Source organism: Sesamum indicum, linkage group LG2 (assembly GCF_000512975.1).
Source record: "Sesamum indicum cultivar Zhongzhi No. 13 linkage group LG2, S_indicum_v1.0, whole genome shotgun sequence".
Lineage (NCBI taxonomy): Eukaryota > Viridiplantae > Streptophyta > Magnoliopsida > Lamiales > Pedaliaceae > Sesamum > Sesamum indicum.
Genome location: NC_026146.1, coordinates 17245206 through 17269310, shown reverse-complemented (window position 1 = coordinate 17269310; position 24105 = coordinate 17245206). Strand labels below are relative to the sequence as shown.

General features: G+C 35.2%; 4 protein-coding genes and 1 non-coding gene across 7 annotated transcripts; 1 reads left to right on the top strand and 4 right to left on the bottom strand.

The window, feature by feature from the left end:
* On the bottom strand, positions 1520 to 3184 carry LOC105156546 (transcription factor TCP15). Its single transcript, XM_011072706.2, has one exon. It carries the CDS (start codon positions 2874 to 2876, stop codon positions 1701 to 1703), a length of 1176 nt encoding a protein of 391 aa, XP_011071008.1. The 5' UTR covers positions 2877 to 3184; the 3' UTR covers positions 1520 to 1700.
* TRNAM-CAU lies at positions 8502 to 8573 on the bottom strand. The gene has a single exon. It is a non-coding gene; the product is annotated as a tRNA-Met (tRNA).
* On the top strand, positions 9442 to 14672 carry LOC105156545 (cullin-3A-like). Its single transcript, XM_011072705.2, has 2 exons — positions 9442 to 10099; positions 12388 to 14672. The coding sequence occupies exons 1-2, from the start codon at positions 9936 to 9938 to the stop codon at positions 14426 to 14428; spliced, it is 2205 nt and encodes a 734-aa protein (XP_011071007.1). The 5' UTR covers positions 9442 to 9935; the 3' UTR covers positions 14429 to 14672.
* LOC105156544 (haloacid dehalogenase-like hydrolase domain-containing protein 3) lies at positions 14944 to 18075 on the bottom strand. Its single transcript, XM_011072704.2, has 10 exons — positions 17851 to 18075; positions 17561 to 17677; positions 17349 to 17431; positions 16775 to 16858; positions 16569 to 16644; positions 16401 to 16473; positions 15967 to 16040; positions 15676 to 15769; positions 15389 to 15465; positions 14944 to 15295 (listed from the first exon to the last, which is right to left on the bottom strand). The coding sequence occupies exons 1-9, from the start codon at positions 17957 to 17959 to the stop codon at positions 15399 to 15401; spliced, it is 777 nt and encodes a 258-aa protein (XP_011071006.1). The 5' UTR covers positions 17960 to 18075; the 3' UTR covers positions 14944 to 15295; positions 15389 to 15398.
* Positions 18959 to 24053, bottom strand: LOC105156543. Of its 3 annotated transcripts, none has more exons than XM_011072702.2 (9): positions 23920 to 24053; positions 22873 to 23134; positions 22414 to 22497; positions 21672 to 22030; positions 20752 to 20963; positions 20387 to 20643; positions 20106 to 20284; positions 19552 to 19636; positions 18959 to 19460 (listed from the first exon to the last, which is right to left on the bottom strand). In XM_011072702.2, the coding sequence occupies exons 2-8, from the start codon at positions 23084 to 23086 to the stop codon at positions 19583 to 19585; spliced, it is 1359 nt and encodes a 452-aa protein (XP_011071004.1). In that variant the 5' UTR covers positions 23087 to 23134; positions 23920 to 24053; the 3' UTR covers positions 18959 to 19460; positions 19552 to 19582. The 3 variants fall into 3 exon arrangements, with proteins under 3 accessions (XP_011071004.1, XP_011071005.1, XP_020553907.1); XM_011072703.2 differs by having other exon boundaries at positions 18959 to 19434; XM_020698248.1 differs by lacking the exon at positions 23920 to 24053 and adding an exon at positions 23503 to 23840.

The following is a 24105-nucleotide window of genomic DNA, read 5'->3' as shown; positions in this document are numbered from 1 at the left end:
TGGGAGCAAAAGGGGAAATATCATGAACATGGAATATCAAATCCTTTGCAGAAAAAAATAGTTCACATGCATGCATTATGGATCAGTGTAGTGCATGCGCCTGCCTCTGGAGAGAATATATCTATATCTATATACGGTGGAGCTTACAGCAAAACAGCAACATACAGGCCAATGACAAGAGTGTACTGTACTGGGCCATTACAGCGAAGCAAAACCCAGCAGATATCCTTCACTCCAAAAGTGTCCAGATAAGATCTGGAAAACCAACAAACTACCATCCGTACCTATTCATACAATTCCTGCTACAGACCACCATGCATGTTAATTATTTATCTCCAGTGATCATCATGGAAATTAATGAACGACGGTTCGGATTTGCTGGCTGGCTGGCATGCAGGGACCACCCAACGTAACAACCTGAGAGTCTAATTAAGCTAAGCAGCTGCATGCAGCCACGTCCTTATATGAGAAAGAGGAGGTATTGTTCCTCAAGTACTCAGTGTATGTGTACCAGTTTTGGGAAATTATGTATGGTCAGCAGCTGTACATTGACCACCTGATCAGACCCCACCTCATCAAAATTCAAAATTTTGTGGGCCATTGCACTGTATTGCTTTCGAGCTTTTTCCCAAATTTCTTGCAACCTTAATCTTAATTATGTATGCATATGTTTAGTTGTGTATATATATGGTTCATTTAAGTATATATCATCAAATGATCACTATGGGTTTTTTTTGTTTCTACTATATATACCAATATGCATTTTCACTTCCAAAGCTGTGAAGGGTATTGAGCACAGACACATATATATATACACACACACATACTAAAGTTAATGAACTAGTGTGTGTGAATGTGGAAGAAAAATATTAACTCAAGAGTGAATTAATTAAACATTATGGGGATACTTAAATTAGGTTTAAATGTATTTTTTGTCATCTAATTATGTTTCTTGGCGTTTTAATCAGGGCTGTAAAACGGTGCTACATATTTTTAATTTTCATAAATTCAAAACAAATTTGGCCGGAATTTTTCCAAGTTAATTTCCAGCCAAAAGTATGTTAAATTCACAAAAATTAAAAACATATATGCAGGACTATTTTATAACTATAGAAACTTAAAGAACTAAAAATGTCAAACAAACATAATTAGAGGATTAAAAATGCATTTAAGCTAATTAAATTAAGTCTATATATCTAGTACTACAAGGTGAGAATGTTATGATGATTGAGCTTATATATTTGTGAATTAATTCTCTTTGAGGCAAACTGATCATTAACATAATTAAATCGAAAGATAAGCTGTTAAAGAGATCATTAGCTAATTAGAGTTTGAAATGCTTGCTACATAATTACCACAGAACAATATATATATATATATATGTGTGTGTGTGTGTAGCAATCAAAGCATAGCTAGGGTCAATATCATTCTTTAGATATTTCTGTCGAAACCCTAAAATACGCTTTAAATCTGCCATAAAGATAAATTAATTGAATTGGAGATGAGATCAAACTCGAAATTCACGCAATCAAACTGATAAACCTGAAATGATTCCTCACAGCTGATCAAGCAAATCTAGAACCTAGTGCTGCAACTAACCATTGACATATATAGACTAAACAATGGTATATCCAAATATCAAGAATTTGATGAAATTCAATAATATTAGGGCACAAGTAATATACTTTACAGATCATAATTCAGGAGTGTCGGTCATTGCCGCCTGCGCCGTGGCCGCTCCCTTGGGCCTCCATGGCTCCACCACCTGGAACCGTCCTGAAAGCATTAAGAGCTGCAAGCATGCCAAAATGACCATCCACCATCGAGCCGACACCACCGGCACTGCTGCCGCCGCTGCCCCCTCCATTGCTCATAACCAGTTGTTGCCCCGGCAAGAGCGCCACCGGTGTTGGAAGATTCATAAAATGCAGTCCGCTATTAGCCACTGAACTTCCTCTATACATACTAGAATTCCCAATTGAAGGAAACGTCCACAGAGATTCACCATTTGTCACCTGGTTACAACCAGGATTCGCCACCATAAGAAACGTTGTCGCCGGAGTCTGACCTTGGCTCGCCGGAATGGACCCCGCGCTCGACTGTAACATGTAATTTCCCATCTGTGTTCCAACAGCTGACGGCGGCAGATCTTCCTCCTGCCGCCGTTTTCGTCCCATACTCGCCTCCCCTTCCGCAACCACGTCAAGGCCCGTTTCACGCAGCTCTTGCTTAGCTTGTAACATAGCGTTCACATTCGCATGACTTATACTAGCAAAATTGAACGAACTCTCGTTTGTTAATCCAACTCCAGGAAACAAGACCCTTCTTTGCGATGAATCCTCATTAATATTATAACCTCTCTCCCACTGATCCTGAGATCTAACCCTCATCTGGGCCGCCCCAAAACTCTGATTAAAATAGCTAACGCTCCTCAATTGTGAGGGAGCAGAAAGGGTTGAGCCTGAACTCCTCACTGAAATATTAAGCGAAGTAAAATTCGCAGGGATAGTTCCGGTGCCAGTGGCAGCGATCACGGCCGGCTCCGCCTGTTGCAACAGCCACTCAATAGTTTCGCCGTCAGATTTGTGGCCCAACTCTCGAGTGAGCTGAAAAACCCTGGCGGCACAAGTGGCCGGCATGCGGATCCTGCGGCCACGCCCGTCGACCTTAGTGTGCCTATCTTTGGTGGAAGTTCTTTTAGGCTGAGGTTTCTTGTTAGGCTGTTCTTGTTGGGCTGAAGAATTAGTATCAGTAGTACCAGAAATGGGGAAATTGGAGCTACAACAAGCTTCTTCATGCTGTTGATCTCTTTTCTCTAACAGTTGTAAAGGAAAATTAGACCTTTGCATCGAATTTCCATTACCATCCATGATCATATACAAGTAATATATCTCGGTGAGAGGGGGTGGGGGGTAGCCTAGTACATCTATCTATCTGTAGATGACCCTCAGTTTCCAGTCACTTGTGGGACTCTCTCTTCTCCTTTTCTTGATTTTTCTTTCTTTTTTTTTTTTTTTTTTCTTTTTGGGGGGCCTTTTTGTTCTCTCTCTGTCCCTGTCTTTCTCACTCTAAGCTGTTAGCTTGCAATTCCTTTCAGATGGGAGCTGGCTGATGGATTATTATCTTAGAGAGAGAAAGAGAGAAAAGAAGAAGGAGAGAGAGAGCAGGCTTTAAGCAACAAACACAATGAGTGGAAATTATATGGGTGGTGGGCTAGGGCAAAATTAAGCAATCTTTCTTTATGAAAAAACAATCTTATTTTTTTCTGAGGGTACTAAAGTAACTTCGTTCTTGAATTATTTTGTGGAGACTGGTGAGGTATACAATCCATGAATGATATGCATTGTACTATATATGTGAAAGTGAGAGGACATCGGATGCGAGGGTTAGAAAATTCTAATTTAAATTGAATTTGGTTAAATTTGAATAAATTATATATAAGTGTAAAATATTTGTCATATAATTGGTATACAATTAAAATAAAATAATCAATCATACAATAAATGTATCATACTTATTTTATAATTAGTTTGATTTTACTAAAAAAATTCTGCAATGAAACTGTCCTCCTAACCTAAACTACATAATTATCTATACCTTATTCAAGCGACATAATTAAGGGTATATACTTTACTTTATATTAAAAAGATAATTATAAATTATATTTCCGAAAATGATAGGAAAAGAATTCTCATATATCCCTAATTTACTATCATTTTATAAACAAATTGTACGACAAATTAATCTATTATTATTAATAGTGGGTAAGAATACATGTCCCAAAAATAATGATTTTACTAAAAATTTCCGAAGTGGCATAAGTCGGAAGAAAAAAGGAAAATGAAAACGTTGCTAAAGACTTATAATTAGTAGTGATTATTGAATAAGTTGAACCAATCTTTTCTTTGAAAAAAAATATTATTCAAATTTTCCCCATCATTAGGCCAAACAGCAATAATACAAGAAGACTATATATATATTATTATAATTATATAAAAGAAAAGAATATATATTATTATATTTAACCACATTTTCATGATGATAATCTATTTTTTTAAATATTTTAATAATAGATTTATAATATTCTCACACTCCCATTCTTACAATCATGTATTGTTGGCGCTCCTTGATCATACTTGATACAAACGGCACTTAGGGATTACAGAAAAATAAATTATTTTATGTACTTTGATCACCACAATTTAAAAATTATTGCAAATCAATACTATAAATCGAAATGAGAACTTAAGCTTAATTTAAGTATGATAATCAATATTTATCATGATTTAGCTATAATCAAAATATTTGTGATAATTTTTTATTGTAGTTAATATTTCGACCTCGATTGTAGAAACCACAACTAATAATCGTTGCACAATCAAAATTAATTAATATTTATTATAATTGTATACTTTTAATCATGATTGTTAATTATAATGATCAATTATATTTCTTCTGGTGAGTGAATAATACTATATGTTATCTATAAACAATAAATTAATAACATGTATAGTCTGATAGAAATTAAAATATATGTTAATTACTAGTGATCACAAAAAACTTGATTTTCAAATTATTTATACTCAGTAATTTTTTAGGTGCATGTTGAGTTTTTCTATAAGCTTGGATTCAATACATTATTATGTATATTTAAATTTAAAAATTAATTTAATTACAAAATTCATTAAAGAAAATAAAAAATTAAAAAAATATTATAAAAATAAATTATTTATTTATATTTGTAGGATTCAAACCTACAAATATTTTAATGGTAAGATATGAATTTTGGGAGTGGAATATTAGAACCTGATTATGAGGAAGTGCATGCTAGCTAGCTAGGCTTTTATACACACACTATGGTTGGACATGAGTCAGTTGATTCAGACTCCACGTGCGGTACTGCTCTTTATCACTCAACCTCTACAATCGGACAGTGGACACCCAATTGGATTGGGACCCAAACTCTTAAATGATCCCAGATAACGCAAAAAACAGACTGCATGCATTAATAAAGATTTTTTTATGAAAAAATATCAAATTTCATACCCCATATATGTCTAAATATTTTTGAAATCACTGGCTGAAATCCTACGCAGCAAATCAATTTAATTTTTCTTAAAGTTAAATATATATATGTTAAGTTGGCTTAGAGAAATTAAATATTAAAAAGGGAAAAGATGAATTCCCTTGCCATTAATTATTTATCCATTTTAGTCCAGACATTTAATTTCAACTTAAAAAAATAGATTATATATTCAGGAAATTTGAATCCACAACCTCGCTCTTGATCAATTAATCTACTAATTATTAGGAAATGAGTTTATTACTTTTAATAATATGCATAGCTTAACAGTAATTGAGTGATAAGACTCCTGTTTCAGTTTTCTTGTACTATATGTCATGGATTAAGTGTACTTTACTACAAGTTGGAAGCAGTTAGATTAACGTTTGGCTTAGTTGTCCCATCAAATTTCAAAATCATATGAAATCAAATTAAGATCATATAATCTATATTTCAATCATGATACCCACAACTACAGTAAATTACATATGATTAATCAGAGAATATATGCACATATAACAACCAACAAACTGGATATAATGATGATATTTAGATACATATAGTCGTCATTTTTTTTTTCTTGTGCATATGTTAACCCGATTTAGACAACTAATAAGACATTATGTCTTCAACATTCAGCTAACCCTGTTTGTCCTAAGTAATAATAATATTTGCCATTTAAACAATATTAAAATACAATCACATTAATATATAAACATACATATATATATATATATATATATATATAGTTTGATTGTAAAATAACCTAACCTAATTTCACCAAATTAGTTTCTTAATTAATTTCCTTAATTGATCGATCTAGCTAGCCCCTATATACCCAAAAAAAGAACAAGATTTGATGGACATTAATGTCATGAAAGTACAACCACCGTAACCAACGACAAAGTCATGTTACGAACCATGGAACCCTAGTAATGGTGTGTCATGTCTCCCTATCAAATTATATCATGCGATTGAGTACAAAACTATCATTGTAATTAAGCTTAGTTGGTTTTATTTAATTTCACTAGACGTAATTATGATTAATTACGTACTAGACCTATTTTTTTCCCAAACCTCGTATGTGTTGTTTTTTTTTTTTTTTTCCTAACCTAAGTTTCATCTATAAATAAAACCATATATAGTCGACTTATGAGTTTATATTCTTGGCGAGTTAACTGTGATGCTTGGTGGGAGCACGTGCCATGTCACGCGACCATCTAACTAAATCATTTCAACTAATTTCACATTACACAAGAATTTTTGTAGCCTCTTTGGTTGTCTAGTAATCCCATTAATGGATAGTTCATTCACTTCCAAGATCCATTGATGTTGTTCCCAAGCGACAAACCATCATCCATCTTTCAAAAATGGCATGTCTTAATTGATCCAGCTGGTTAATGAAAATTTAATTATTGTTTTTTATATCGAAAACCATCCGAAACAAAATTTAATTAATCACAAGAGTAATTATTATTTATTCGGAATATTAATTCATATATAAAAGTTTAATCTAAATTTAATTTAATTAAATCAATCACATAATAAATATACTGATATTTTATGATATAATTGATTTACAAATGAGTAGGTTGAATTTTTATATACAGAGAAAGAGAATAATGCTCAAGGTATGGTCCCATTAATTATATTATTGGTGAAAAAGTGGTGGACAATGTTGCAGTTAGGGTTCTTGGATCCATATTATTTGGTGGAATTGGAAGTCTGGCCGTCTCCTCTGGGCTCCGGCAACGTTGGTGGGTGAGCCGACAGCTCCACCGCTGGCTCTATTAATTAGTGTCTGCTGCCACCTGCCGGTGTCTAATCACCTCTCAAGATCTTTTTCGTACGTAATTGTATATGCATGCATTTGTCGTATATTAGTATGTACGTATAAAGATACATAACTATATTATATATGCTTATACTTTTTTTGTAATATACGCTTTATTTTATTATTCAATGACTATTTTAGTACATTAATAATTCAAATCAACGAGATAAATAAACAACATACTAGACTACTATAAAGGTAGACACAAACCAGTAAAGAGGTAAACATATACCTAATATTTATGGAACTTGAACTTACAACTTTTTTAATTTGAAATAGTTAGTGTACACCGTATATCATCCATGTTGAGATACTTATATATTATTGAAATATTTAATTTAATGTGACAGTAATAGGAATTTAATTAAATGAACACTCCTAATTAATTGATTTGAATTGAGTTCCTTTTTTGAATTTTTTTTGTTTAATCTCATCAATATCAACCTACTGCGTATATATCATCATGCATTTTTGAAGAGAAATTTAATTTTCATGAAATTTTTAGTCATCATAATTTGATAAATATTCGATTAAAGATATTTATGTAATCGTGATTGATTTAATTAGGACCTTCTAGCTAGCTACAACGTAAATTGCTGTCTTGATTACTTGTTTTCAAATGTATGTGACCTTTGTACGCAATACGTATTATTTTACACGTAGAAATACACACAATTGGTGTATATATTGAGATGAGAGGTGATGTTGACAAAAGATGAGTTGGAGGTGGACCGAAAATATTTCATTGGATATATGTATTGTAATTTTAATCTAATTAATTCAGATTTGATAAAATTTAATTTAAATCATAATTTTTCTATGAGGAAATATATTAGGTAAATTTAAATAATTACTTAACATATATACAAAGGGAGGGCCTCCCCAATTAGTTTCTGAAATTTGCTGTTTGACCCCTGAGTTTTTGGATAATCGACAAAGTGGTGGTTTGCAGGCGTTTTCAGACCACATCCACATCCACATGATCAGTGTCATCGCTTTGAAATATTTTCAATAATTTGATGTGCATAGGCTACCAATGTATATATAAATATATATATATATACAATATTACATTAATTTAATAATTGTAGTACGAGAACAACAACGCACGTGATCAATGGCTCCACGAGATTAAGAAGAATAAAGGTCCTGATTTTGATAGGATCAGTTAATAATCACGAACGTCTAATTTGTGCCACAAGCTCCGACCAGATTTCAATTGATCAACAGTGATGAAAATAAAATTTAATGCAATTCTTCAATAAATTAATTATCTTTTCCACTCGGAGTATGAAACCAAAATGTAATATTCACAAGTAGTGGGATCAATCCAATACGTTATATGACTTTGGACATGTGATTGGGGAATTTGATCTTAAATCGATAAGTGAAATATTGATTAAACAATGGATCGATGAAAAAGGCTTTTAATTTCCTGGAAGTTTAACGTGTAAAACAATTGGGATGGCGGCGTCAGCTTAAGCCTGAGGGTGCCTCTGGGTCGGGTTGGTTTTGATCCGACACGTGGATAACGTTGGGCTGTAAAAGAAATAAAAAGGCGGAACGGAGTAGGACGACTAGGAAGCTTGCTTCTGAATTTAAACTTATCAGAGCCAGGTTTCGATCCTGGGACCTGTGGGTTATGGGCCCACCACGCTTCCGCTGCGCCACTCTGATTTGTTGATATACTTCGCTATATATATGGATATATACTATCCTGTTAAATAAAGTTGTCCATTTTATTTTAAAATTGTCTATGAGGCACTCAATTTACAAGAAAGAAGTAATAAATTGTATTATTTGGTGCAATTTAAAGTAGATTATAGTCAAGGCAAAAGTTGAATTATTTTCTCTAAAATAAATATGCTCTCTATTATAATGTTAGCTTTGAATTATATATATAATATAAGAGCAAGATTGTCTAAAAATTTAATTATAAAGAGTAAATATTATGTCTAAAAATTTAATTAGAAAGAGTAAGTATTACATTTATTAATTTTAAAAAATAAATATTACATTAAGAATAATTCAGGGTGCAAAGTGTATTTTACCCCATTCTTCTTTCCAAAAAGGTATATAAGCCCAAGCCAACATATCACATATATATATAACGCTGTTTTTTTTTTAACTCGTGATGTAGGATGAAACCATTCATCAATCCAATAATCTACTTGCTCTGTGTAACTCATTTGAATTCTCTATAGTCCACGCTTTTTTGGTCAAATAGGGTAAATGTATTTTAACTTTAGGACCATCTAAACTTCACTTGAAACAACACTATATTTGGCCCAAAAAATTTGACCGAAATGGCCCAAATGGCAATGAAATTTGGGTGGAACTTTTTACACGATTTAGGTCTAAAAAATGATAGTGAGACCCCAACCCAACCCAACCCAACCCAAAAAATTTTGTCCAAATTCATTTTTTCATTATGGGATATTCTAAGTAAGTTTATGGAATTCAAGACTAATTTGTTTTTGCACATAATGGAATTGGAAAACGGATATTTTAGGTGAGATGAGGGTTAAAATATTTTTGAACAAATAAAATGAGTTTGATAACAATTTCCTGTGTTTTTCACCTGCAACCAAACATTCATCATATCCTTTCCACCGTTTTCCTCTCAAACAATTGGTTTCCTTGGCAACCAAACATCCCTCAAAGGAAACCCATCAGTTAACACAAACGCCTCTCAAACTTGCATCAAACCACTACCTTACGGGGGGGAAAAAAAGAAGAAAGAAAGAAAACACTAAAAAAGTCACAAAAATTATATACTTCTCTTCCCTCAATCAAAATCAACATCTTTTATGGTGGATTTAGCTTAACGTACAACTCAAATCTTCCTCTATATTCTCCCTCCCGTTTCATGCGCTTAAACCTGGACTTTTCCTCTTTTTAACGAATCATAAATCGTTTAAAACTCAGGAAGAATCACTACAACTTCAGGCCTGGTTGTGAATCAATTAATCTCAACTTTTTCGATACGGATTTCTGAGAATCCATTTTCTGATTTTGGAAGAGAGATTGGGAAAAAGGATGAGTAGTGGGCAGAAAAAAAGGAATTTTCAGATAGAGGCGTTTAAGCACAAAGTGGTGGTGGATCCCAAGTACGCAGAAAAGACTTGGAAGATTTTAGAGCATGCAATTCACGAGATTTATAGTCACAACGCTAGTGGACTCAGCTTTGAAGAACTATACAGGTTTTTGCAGTTTCTCGTTTTCTTTTTCCTGCTATTTTTCGATTTTTGAAGTCTGCTTCTGGTTTAATTTAGTGAATCGGTTGGTAGAGTTAGTCATCGGAAAGTTATTGGCCTGAAAGATGTCTGTAGAGTTGATTTGATTCTGGGTTTATTTTTATTAGTGCGCGTTTGCTAATTAGATTTCTGGAACTGAAGCTCTGTGATCCTCTGTGCAGCTAAGTTGACTTTCCGTGTTAGTATTATGTTTAGTTACTTGATGTGGTTTTAGTTTTTCTTTATGTGGTTTATTTGTTTACTTTGAGCTTGGAGAAAATGAGATAGAAGATACAAGTGGTGTAATAAGATTCTTACCTGAACTCATTTACATGTTCGCTTATACACTCAATAGCTTAATTTTGAGAAGATGGATAGAACATACGATTGGTGGAAATTGGGCTGTTATATCTTTTACATTTTTTTGGTACAGACTCATTAGCTAATTAACTTTTGCTCGAGGTATAATTTTGGAACGTATAATTCATTTTCCTGTGAGTTAGAACAATCACCAGATGCTATATTAGCAATCAATTTTAAGTTGTTTGCAGTTTATTACTACCGTATTTTCTTATCCCTTAGCAGTTACACTTAACTTTAAGATTATAGTAACATGTGATGAGATTCTATATTTTAAGTTTTCTTGAGAATTAGAGCCATTTTCCTTGTTTCATTAACTTTGTTGCAGAAACTTGGTGTAATATGATTCTTCACATTCTGGGAAATTGAAGTAATCTATGGAATAGCTTTGTTGCGTGTTTGTTGTAAGGATTCCCTAAATTTGAAAAATATGATGGCTGATTCTCGACTGGCATGAATGTGTTGAATTCCTGTCCAATGTAATTTGGATTCAAGGATGCAGGATCTTGTTGTGTTGAGTGGTTTTCTTTTTTTCTTATGAAATAAGATGTTGCATGATTCTGCCAAAGAAGGAAGACCGGAAGTAGGAGAGAAAGAAAACTGCAAATTTAAAAAAGAAAGAAGGTATCTGCAATGTGGAATCTTAAATGTAAATTATTGTCCGTATTTGTTGGATGCGCACTTTGTAAATACGACATGTTGCCCTTTCGCATGGATGGTCGTCATATACTATAAAACGGATAGTTGCAAGTCTGGTAGTTAGTCTCTTGGGTGTTCGGGGTCCTAATTTCCCATCATAATGTTAATGCAAAGTCAGCTGCCAGTTACTGTTGTGAAGCAACCAAGGCTCTAAACTTTTACTCCATGTGACCCCTAGTGTATTATGATGCCAATATAGATCCACCGGACATAACCCACAAATGCCAAGGTCTGCCCCAGGATTACCAATATGAAATAAATCTTCCTTCAAGAAAGGGTTAACCTTGCATCGCTTAGTTCAGACATCAATTTGGCTTTAGAAATTCGCAGAAAAAGATAATGATAATACTTGGTGCTGTGTTCAACTCCATTATTTAGAGGTTTGATGAGTCCTTCATTTAGATTCCTACTTCATAGTAAAACAGATGAAAAGTATGTATTGTTGTCATGACATAGTATGGTGGTTCAAGAGGTCATGACAAAGTAAAGCAACCAGAGTTTGAAGGGAACTAGTTTGCTCTAGATCACAGTATTTGATGGCTGTGGAGAAACTCATATTGCAGCTGGAAATTACTTTCTGAAATATGTTTGCGTGCCAGTTCAAACTCAATTATGTTAATTGCTCAGGACAGATGATAATATTTATTTTACTCTCCTGTGGCATGATTTTGGTACGATCACAGATCTGGGTTCATGCAACAACCAAAATTGATAGTTGGCCTTAGAGTGTTATCTCTCTAGACATCATATTTAGCATTTGCAAGTTTAGTTTAGGTACTGTTGGAAAGTAACTTTCTCAAGCAACCTAGCGAATCTGATTTGCTTGGATCTTTATGCCTTCTCTTTATTGCCCAAACAGAAAATTTTGTTATGATTTAGATGAGGAGAGTGCATTTTCTTTTCTCCAGTTTCTATATTTGGTAAACAATAGCTCCTTTTTGGGTGCATGCAAATAGGTAGATATAATTTACACCCTCTATATGACTTAACTTTTAACATTATCCTTGTTGAAGTTTGAAGGATATTGAGTATCTCACTGAAATATGCTTTTGATGCCAAATTTGTTTTAAGGTGAAGTCTGACAGTGGGATTGGAGATAAGAATTTTAAGTCTGTTTCTGTTCCTACACATGCACAAACATGCACATGTGATCTATGAAGGATTTGGTTTCTGATTTGAATTTCTTATGGGTCCAGAAATGCTTACAATATGGTATTACATAAATTCGGGGAGAAGCTTTATTCAGGACTTGTGTCAACGATGACGTTCCATCTTCAGACGATGTCCAAATGTATAGAAGATGCCCATGGTGGTTCGTTCCTGGAGGAGCTTAATATAAAATGGAGTGATCATAATAAAGCACTGCAGATGATCCGTGACATTCTGATGTACATGGACAGAACTTTCATCCCGAGCACCCATAAAACTCCTGTTCATGAGCTTGGGCTGAATCTTTGGAGGGACAATGTCATTCATTCTGACAAAATCCAGACTAGGCTTCTGAACACGCTTCTTGAATTGATACTTAGGGAACGCACTGGTGAAGTTATCAATAGAGGGCTGATGAGAAACATAATCAAAATGCTAATGGATTTGGGACCTTCAGTCTACCAAGAAGATTTTGAGAAACCATTTCTGGAAGTTTCAGCTGATTTCTATAGAGCAGAATCTCAGGAATTCATTGAGTGCAGTGACTGTGGGGACTACTTGAAGAAAGCTGAAAGGCGTCTAAATGAAGAAATAGAGAGGGTATCGCAATACTTGGATGCAAAAAGTGAATCAAAGATAACTAATGTCGTGGAGAAAGAGATGATAGCCAACCATATGCTTAGACTAGTTCACATGGAGAATTCGGGCTTGGTAAAGATGCTTCTTGATGATAAGTTTGAAGACTTGGGAAGGATGTATAACTTATTCCGCCGGGTTCCGAATGGCCTCTCGACAATTAGGGATGTAATGACATCTCACATCCGAGATACAGGCAAACAGCTTGTTACCGATCCTGAGAAATCAAAGAATCCGGTGGAGTTTGTGGAGTCCCTACTTGAGAAAAGATATAAGTATGATAAGATTATAAGCTTGGCATTCAGCAACGATAAGACCTTCCAGAATGCCTTGAATTCTTCTTTTGAATATTTTATCAATTTGAATCCTAGATCACCAGAGTATATATCATTGTTTGTGGATGATAAGCTGCGGAAAGGACTGAAGGGAGTGAAAGAAGAAGACATTGAGACTATTCTTGATAAGGTGATGATGTTGTTCCGTTACCTCCAGGAGAAAGATGTATTTGAAAAATATTACAAACAACATTTGGCAAAGCGACTCTTGTCGGGAAAAACGGTATCTGATGATGCTGAGAGAAGTCTGATTGTTAAGCTGAAGACTGAGTGTGGGTATCAGTTTACTTCAAAACTAGAAGGCATGTTTACAGACATGAAAACATCTCAGGACACAATGCAAGGGTTCTATGCAGCCTATGGATCTGAGCTAGGAAATGGACCAACATTAGTTGTCCAGGTTTTGACAACCGGCTCTTGGCCCACTCAATCTAGCATCACTTGTAACTTGCCATCTGAAATGTCGGCTCTGTGCGAGAAGTTCAGGTCATACTACCTTGGCACCCATACTGGTAGGAGACTATCCTGGCAAACAAATATGGGCACAGCTGACCTGAGAGCAACCTTTGGAAATGGCCAGAAGTATGAGCTGAATGTTTCAACTTATCAGATGTGTGTCCTCATGCTGTTCAACAATGCTGATTGTCTTAGCTATAGGGAGATAGAGCAGGCCACTGAGATTCCACCTTCTGATTTGAAAAGGTGTCTGCAGTCTTTAGCTTGTGTAAAAGGGAAAAACGTGCTACGGAAAGAACCCATGAGTAAGGATATTGGGGAGGATGATGCGTTTTCTGTAAATGACAAGTTTACCAGCAAACTTCGCAAGGTCAAGATTGGAACTGTAGTTGCACAAAAGGAATCGGAGCCTGAAAAGCAAGAGACAAGACAGAGGGTGGAGGAGGACAGAAAACCCCAGATTGAGGCTGCAATTGTCAGAATTATGAAATCCAGGAGGGTACTGGATCATAATAATATCATAGCTGAGGTCACAAAGCAATTGCAATCTCGGTTCCTGGCTAACCCTGGGGAGATTAAGAAACGGATTGAGTCCCTTATTGAGCGAGATTTCTTGGAAAGGGATAATGCAGACAGGCGATTGTACCGTTATCTGGCCTGAAGGAAAAAGAATTCTAGCCGGTAACTTGTTTTTCAGGTTAGTTTTTGCAGTGGAAATGTAACTTATTGACATTTGAAGACATCAATTTAATTTCTGCCGAATTGCATTTGTTTTGAATGAATCTTCATCTATTGCTTCTTAGCTTTGGCCTGAGTGATTCGCACTCGTGCATAGGATCAGGTTGTCATTTACTTTTGTCAAAATTTTATTTTCATTCTCAACATCAACTCCAGCCTTGTTCTGATTTGCAAATTGTTGGTATAAGGTGTTGTAGGATCAGGTTGTCATTTATTTTTGTCAAAATTTTATTTTCATTCTCAACATCAACTCCAGCCTTGTTCTGATTTGCAAATTGTTGGTATAAGGTGTTGTTCGACTGTAGGAAATTGAATGGTGGTTCACACAACATTGGTGCTCGATATCAAGAAGGCATCGTCTTTTCTTTGGATATTTCCCAGGTCCTTTTTTCCTCCTCCTGGGACTTTAATTTGGATAAAGCAAAAAAGGAGCACGCATTTGTATGAGTGATTTTTCATGGTTCAGATTTCATGTGAACAGAAAGGATAATATTCGTATGTGGCTGTACATCAATCGAGAACAGGAATAAGTTAGACTTTAGGGTTCTTTTATTCCTGGTGGATCCAGATTCTCCAGCCAAGATTCAATTCTATCCTCTTGTGTCCCTCGAATCTGGGCCAATGGTTTCATTCTGGGTTAAGTACATAATTCGACATCAATAATGGCAGAGCACTGACAAAATGTAAACAGCCATATAGAACCCAACAACTATGCTCCATAAACTTAGACTCAGATGTGGCCAGCGGATGGCTGCACCTTTGAGTTCTTCAGCACTTAAAAAAGCTTGTTCTGTGACACCAAACGAAATACCAGGTCATGAATGTGAGTTTCGACAATAAAACAAGAACCTACATGAGATAATTAGAAGCAATAGATGCATACAATTCTTTGTTTAGGACTGTGACAGAAGGATGCGATTTTGTATATCTGAGAAGTTCTTCACATCCATACCCCATAACCTGTATATCCATATAAAGAGTTGCATTCAAACCATAAACAAGTTTTTGGTCAGTACCACAGAATTCCATCCCAGTAAACAGGTAAAAACAAAAATGGGCAACATTAGGTCCAAGATTAAGATTAGTGAATAATGCAAGACCATTCAGTGTTTGCAACTTTTCATGTAAAGCATTTGCATCCATTAATCATTGTAAAAGTGTAAAACCCACCAGCAGTCAATTCCAATAGCATTAGCCCCTGCCTTGTCAGCCTTTGTATCATCTCCAACATGAACTGCTTTGCTGGCCTCTACACAGATCTGATCTACAAAAATTTCAATATCGAATTTGTAAGATGCTCCCAGCATAGGAATTGGAAAGGAAGGAAAAAATGATAGATGGCTGCTGCAAAATAAGTCTTCCAAGTCTGTCATTCCAGTGTAAGAAATAGATGGCTTTTGAAGCTAACTATATAAAAGCTGAATAATGTCTACAAAAAGGACTTGGTGCTTCAAATCATACCTAAAGCAGCTCTAAATATCCTTCCATCTGGTTTCTCATAACCAACCTCCGAGGATATGATGACAGCATCAAACCTAAAGCAAAATAAAGAAAGAAACAATAAAAGACATAGTCTAGCTTTCGATGCCATTATAGGGGTCTCCTCTACATGCATGTGTAAGTTCAAGTTAAATAGTAAATTGTTCAATGCTTTGCAATCTCTCTCTACTCCTATGTCTAGACCAAAGCAAGAATACGTTGCCTTAAATGGAATGATAGTGACTGAATTGATAGTCACTCTATCACAAATCGAAAGCCACCATAATATATAGATGGACCAAACTTAGTGTGTCAGCAATCCAAGACTCATGGCCTTTGTGAACAAAACCTCTAGTGTTCCAATGTTAACCCAAATACTGCAAACAAGAGGTATCCACAAAAGAGGTGATACTCACAGATCTAATACATTGAGGTCCTTCAGTAGCTTCCTCAAGCGGGAGTCAAAATTGGACACAACGGCTAATTTAACTGCACCACCATCATTTGGTTCAAAATAACAAGAAGGAATATAAGAAAATACAAAAAAAGTACTGATGTAACAGAATATGAAGATACTTGAAGACCTCCAGAATCTTTCAGACATAATATAGTTTCATAAGCCCCCTCCGGAAGATGCCATGCATCACCATTGGCATAATACTAAAAAAAAGATCAGATGAGTTAATATTAACTCAACAAACCCTGAAATTCTTTATACATCATCAGAAACAAAATAGACAATTTTGTAAGGAATAGCTTATTTGATCAGTTAGAACCCCAAGAATATCACCTCATACACTTCTTCAAAGTAATTTGTGTTGTCACAGCCAGTGGCTTCAGAAACAACAAGTTTCCAAAATGGCTTACCATCACCCTGTCAATTAATGGATAATTCAAGAGTCTGTTAACAGAGGAGACCGCTATGTGCTTAAAGAATTAGTTTCTAACTTGTGCTAAAATCCATATTATACTTGAAATAATTCTCTCAAATAAATTACAAAAAATTATTAGTTCCAATTAATAGCATTAGTTTACACACACTATTCAATTAACCAAATGAAAGAGGCAAATCCCATTACGCTCACAAGCATTGCCATTCATATCTTGCTATAACCACTTCTGTGAAACCAGAGCCAGTCAGATAAAGCTTCCTTCAGAGTCTCAGGTAAAAATTTTCATGAAACTACGGCCTTTTGTTATTAGATGTGTGGATATCTACCTATCCGGATCATTCCTCAGTCTTAATATGTCCATGCTACCTCCTTTCAATAGGCGCAATGTACATCAACATTTCCACGTGCTTCTTCCATGCAGCTGTTTGTCTGATATATGCTATGTTAAGATATTGAAACTTCCATACAAACCTGGTAGCGGAGTTTCTCAGGCCACGGAGCAGAGAAAGCTCTCTTGAAACCTTGTTTTATATCAGCTGCAGTAGACTGCAGACCTACATAGGAACCATCAGCCAATTAGAAAAAATCAGAATTCACAATGGAAACTCATTATTTCAATTCCAAGATTCTATTATTCCATTAATACGAGCAATGGGCTAATGAAAATTGAGGCTCAAAGTGACCATATTTTCGGCCAATTGTCAAGTAAGTCTCCTCAACCGGGTTGGCCAACTGCAGGAGTGTGCCCCCAGCATCTAATAACAACCCATCATACGCCCTCTTCAGCGTTCCTCCTTTACCTGCAAAAACGGCATAGAAATTTACGCCGAGGGAAGAAACAACAGAAATGATAAAATAGGTCTGAAGGATGATCCGGATAATCGTAATCTTCGGCCGCGTGGCGAATTGACTCCACCGGACGGCGCCACGGCGGTTTTCCATTACTTTATTTGCTTTTGTATGACAATTTTACCTGTGTGAATTCTAGGAACGGAAGAAATGGAAGAGCATCGAATGGGAATAGATGCTGTGAGCTTGAAATTAAAGGGTTTAAAGGCTCTGAAGAGAGTGGAGGCCTCCATCAATTCGCGCAGTAGTTGCAGGTGAAGAACACAAGAAATGGCAGGGGAAGCTGTAGTCAAAGCCTTCAAACTCCGCAAGTAAGGCCATGTTTGGTTGTTTCTAAACAATCAGAGAAAGGGGTTAGCTTTAAGTGAACACTATTTATTTCAAATTAAATTAAAAGTGACCATTTCTTCCCAAGAAACCAGTTGTCTAATTTGTGAAAATAATTAGGGATAAATTAAATTATCATCTCTTAAATATTGATGTAATTATACATAAATTTTTTATAATTTAAAAATTATATTTAATACTTTGATATATATTTTTATTTAATAAATAGACTATTTCGTTACTTAAAAAATAACGAATTTGCAAATATTAGCAAAAAAATTGAATAAAAAAATTTGTATTTATCATGATTGACTTATTATAGACATATTACAGGGAAAAAAAAATTCTAATCAAACTACCTTGTACACACACTATTACGTGGGAAGACGTATATCTTCATACTTAGGTATTTTGATCAGAAAAAATATATTTAACCTGTAAAAAGTAAGTAATAAGTCGATCGAAATAAAAATGAATTTTGATTCAATTTTTTTATTAACATTAGTAAATTCGATAAATTTTGACTGACGGATAGATTTATACAGATTAAACATTAGAGTATCAGATGTAATTTTTTAAATTATAAAAAATTATGTATAGTGACACCAAATGTAAGAGAAATGTAATGTAATTATCCAAATAATTATGGTGTTATTTAACAGGAGATAGGGATTGCAAGGCCGAAAAAATTATAATGACTCGAAGGAAAACTATAAGGAAGTTTAACAATGTGCAAGGTGGCTTATTCATTATGAGAAAGAAAAACTCTAATTTGCTTAGTCGAATTGAGATGAGAAGAGCTATTGCAAGATTTTTTTCATCTTTTGATTTCAAAACGTTTGAATCTTACAAGCTTAAGTTCACCAGCACCACCATGTTATGTGCTAAGTCACATTAACAATTTGTACGATTAAACAACTTGATATATACCATTAGTTAAACCTCTCATCACATTTGAAACCGAATTCCTTTACACAAGACTTTTTTAAGTACTAGGAGAGGACCTCATTAATCTCCTATTCAAAGCTGTCCTATTAGAAACAAAAGACTGTGCACAAACAAGGCACAAGTAAAACTCGTGGGATGCTCGAAATGAGGAAACTCCCCTAATGCGATCGACTATTTGCCTTTGTTAAATTTCCAGTCCTTGCGTTCCAAGTGCTTTACGTTGCCTACTTCCAGCAACTGATTGACAACAGCAGCTAAAGGCGTGTATGGTAAATACTTGAATTTTCAGTATGTTACGTTGGTAGATTGGTCAAGAACATTGCAGAAACCAATCCAGGATTAGCATCTTAGCATCAGAATTTTCTGCTACAGCAGATTAAGAAACAATTGCGACTTCACAAGCTGTGGGAAGGTTATATTCACCGTTGAGATGCTTTGAGTGTAGCACATGAGCAATACCTATCAATTTAAGTCAGGATATTTCGCAACGCTGGAAAATTAATCTGTTGTCTTACAAATGGAACTGCATATGAGGGAAAACGCTTTTTACCTTAATTCCCACCAAAAGATCAGAACTGTCTCTATGTGTCCACTCTATGATGAAACAGCTTAGTGATTGCTCTTCGCTCACAGTCCTGAAAGAATAATATTACAAGACAAGTGAAACTCATTTCAGGACAATTTGAACCTAACAATAGGGATTGTACAATTGTTCACAATAAAAGGCCACAATCATGAATCATGCTACATGCAAATGAGAAAAAATGCAATCAAAGTAACAGTAACCATATTCATCATTCACAACTCCAGCCCTTAAGGATGTGTGCCACTGACTAATTGAGATTTAGAGTGATGCTCCCTTATTGTTCCCTGAAAGTATCTAGCATTTTATTTTCTGCAGTGAAATCTACGGTCATTGCCAAGACTGTTTATAAGCATCCCACTTTAGCAGTAGTGCAAGGGCAGTCAGTGTAAGACAGAGAACCAAAATTCCATTACAACAGATAATGCCAGAGTTCCCCATAATCTATGCAGGCTTCAAAAGCAAGCAATGCCAAACTTGTTCGAAGCATTTACTTATAGACAGTTCCAGGCAAAACTGACCTTGAACATATTTAAATATAAGTGCTTATCGGGATTCAGTCTCTTCAACTTCAAGTAAGTATACGCAAAGCTAAGTTGATCACGTGATGTAAAGCGATCAACTTCATTGAACCAAAGGCATGAAAATAGATTTGACATTGCTGTATGAGCCCTGACAATAAATGACCCTTCAGGTACAACTGCAGAAAAAAAAAGACAAAGTTAATCTAAGAAGATTGCAAAAACTACCAGAAAGGAATAGGCATTAACTGAAATAAAATGAAGTCAGAAGTGGCACGCACAGCTTGGAAGAGGAATATTTGGGTCTGATGAGTCATACTTGGTAAGACCATCAGACTGATAAAGATGGAACTGTTCATCAATGGCAGAGTGATTGTACTTATTTAGCCGCTTATTTTGGAGTACCTCCTGCCAAACACAGTGCCGAGTGTAATGATTTGAAATAGCATATTCTGAACCCGCTCGCCATAAAAAGTATTCAATGATCAGCATTGGGTCAGCATTAAGTCGCAACTTGCTGTCAAGCCAAATAGAATACCTAAAAATGGAATAGGTCACAAGCAAAGTCTCAGATTAATAGTCCAAACAAACACAGATATATTGTCAGAAATCAAAAGAACCACGGCCACTGGGGTCTGAGGGTCACCTAGAAGAAGGAAACAGGCGATGTGATAAAAATTTTGGCACCTTTCCAGTTTTCCGCATATCCTCATATGGTAAGTTCTTCACAACAACTATCTTCCATAACCCAATGTTTCCTCTATCATCTGGAACATTTCCTTCGGCTGAGAGTTTAGCTAAAGTTTGCTCATCAACAAACATAACAAAACAAACATTTTTCTTGGAGTACTCACTGATCTGCCATTATCAAGTTCTATGTCAATCTAAGAATAAGCACAGAATCGTACATATTTTAGTGAATCTCTCGATAGCTTACGCAACCATATTGCCTTGGGAATGCATAACCATTTGAATGTGTTTGTTATTGGGATTAAAGGAAAATACAGCATCACACAGAAGGCACAATGAGTTTCATCTAGATGACGATACAAGTAATAGTAACTCAACCTTTTAGCTTACAAGTCAAAGTACCTAAAGAAATACATCTTCATAAACATAAAGAAAAGCTTCCTCAGTCATGATTCTTTATTCATGAATTGGAATACCAATAAAATGAAATTGGAACCTTTTTTGTATTAATTTGGGCCAACTTAGGCTTTCTTCAGCAAACTTACTTTAATAAATAAATACTTTTAAGAATGATTTCCACCTGATACACATAGATAATTTTGTAGAGACATTTGAAATTTAGTGCAAAAACATAATTTAGCATTTTTAAAAGTTGATGGAATTCTTGATTTTCATCCCTTTAAACAATTAAATGGAAAGATAATATATCATAAGATTTACTTTATTTTGAAAGATTTTCCTTCTTCACTAAAGCATGTGGAGCGGCATGAACTCAAAAGGGCATTATAATATAATCACATCATATTAGTTTCATATAAGAACAGAAAAATAGGCTTAAAGGGACTATAATGTGCATGCAAAAGCATAACATCATACCACTTTGCTAGTTGGCCTTCTCAAAAAATCAAAGTTGCCAAAGATGCACGAGGAGACAACAACTCTACATGTACTCATGTAACTTTTGTCCTTCTCATCCAAATCAAATCCAGTGCTTGGAAACCCATCAGGTCCACTCACAAAGCCACAATGAATTGTTTGATTTGTTGCATGGTAAGAGTTCTCTCTATCTTCAAAAGTCTGATGTCCTCCAAATCGAGCTTCAGTAGCTTCATTCAGGAGGGTCCTCTCTTCTCTTTCAACATACCCCAAGGAGAAACGAGCGAACTTATTATTATCCTCAGGCTCAAGGAGATAAGTAACAGAATCAAGAAATGGAACCTCACATGGCATGAAACCTGAGAATTAAAATAAGAAGATGAAATGAGATACACCACGATATGTTTCAAATGGGTCACTTTTGTGTCTCTTTTCCACAGATAATGACCTTATAGACCTCTAACATACAAAGAAGAGAAATTAGATAGAAAATAAATTTTCTTTTGTCAGACAGAAGTTTTGAAATTCATATCAGGTGCATAGACACCTCATGAGTGAAATAAGAAACCTCGATTGTTATCCAGAACAGACCAGAGTAGATTTAGCACTATCAACAGCACTTGAGTAGGCTTTTCAGACTCCTTAAGTGACCTTATTCTTCACTAATAGAGTGAAACCTCGAAGATTTACATTCCAAATCCTTCATAGAGGAATACTTAGAAAGTAATAACTGTATTCTTACGCTGCCTCCGCGTCTTCCGTGGTTGTTCTGTGACATTATCCACAGCAGATTCTTCTTTGACAATTTGCAAAGACGAAGCAGTGCCTTCAGATTTAAACACAAAAGATGAATCAGTTGCGATTACAAGAAGATCAAATTCGCATATACAATTATTGAAAGTTACTGCAGATTCTACACACATCAAACATTTAAACCCTTTTCCGGTTTTCAAGATAGAGTAAAGAGGTCTTCAAGGCCCTCTCTACAGTTTAAAACAATAAAATAGAATCTCAACTTGATAAAAAGTTTGATAGTATTGCAGATGGCAGCCAGAGAGACATGCCTCCAGCTATTAGGAAAGAATGGAAATAGAAGCCTTGTACATTGGTCTCACAAAGCAATCACACTGAAAAATTGTCAAATCCAAACATCAGATTTTCAATCAAAGAAATTAGTAGAGTAGTTAATTATGTCACTCACCATGAAAATGCATCTTTATTGCAATACATATCGAGAAGCTCACTGCAAGTGACAACAACCAAAACAACGATCTGTGTCTCGGAATCCGACCAAATCTCCTCACCCGGCGAGGAGCCCACAACATTTTCTCACTCTGATCCTGAGTCTTATTGACTAAACTAGCAAAGCTTCGTTTTTCAGGTGATAATAATTCAGTGTTCTTTGTGTAAGCCATCAAGATATATCTCCCAGACTATCAAGTTTCAACTATACACCAGCTCATCTGCAAGACATTGAAAAGGCAGAGTCGCTAAATGTATCAAAATAAAATTTCTAATATATGAAATATGAATTAGGAACTCAAGGGAAAAATCTCCATATAAGACCAACTAAAATTAAGCTGAAATTGAAAATTAAAATCCTTTAAAAACCCTATCCCCCCACCACAAGTTTCTCTGTTCTGTTAGGATATTACATATATAGAGTTCTTACACAAACATCGATCGCCCCCAACTAACAGCCTTATTACTGTCCCCGCCCATGTGCACAAATGATACTAACACAGGAGTTACCCAATCTTGGGAGCCTAACTCCTTAAATTCAAAATACCTGCTTAAGAATCAGATTCAGACATAAGCCATCGGTACTTACACTTCCAGTAGCCCCAAATTTGTCAAAAATGAACCAATCAGATTTTCAGAAAACACCTCAACGAGTCACAGTATTTTCTTCAATTCGCAGCTAACTGACATTTTCATGCACTAGAGCAGCATCTACGATCCAAAATATGACATGGGATCATACCAAAATACAATCTTGAAGCACAAGAACTCAATAGAATACCAACAAAATCTCTTGGGAAGAATATCAATACTTAGACTAAAGCCTAGGCGTATGCATTCATGATATTTGACAAATGTCACAAAAAAGGCAAATATTATGCATATACTGTCTCGGTTTCATGTACAGGAATATTCCGCGCAAAGGAAAGCAAGAAATTTGATATGAGAAAATGGCCTCTGCAGCTCAAAAAAGACACCTTTACAGAAGATGAGAAATATTTTCTACCTTATTGGAGATTCAAAATCCAACGCAAAAATGTGGAGAAGTTGGAGACGCGAGTCGTAGCAGCGAATGAAGAGGGAGACAAGCAGGATCTTTCCGTAAATCTTTTGGGTCTAAACTGCACTTTGCCCCTTAAACTAACACCATTTTACACTTTACCCCCTGAAATATCAATTATAACACTCAACC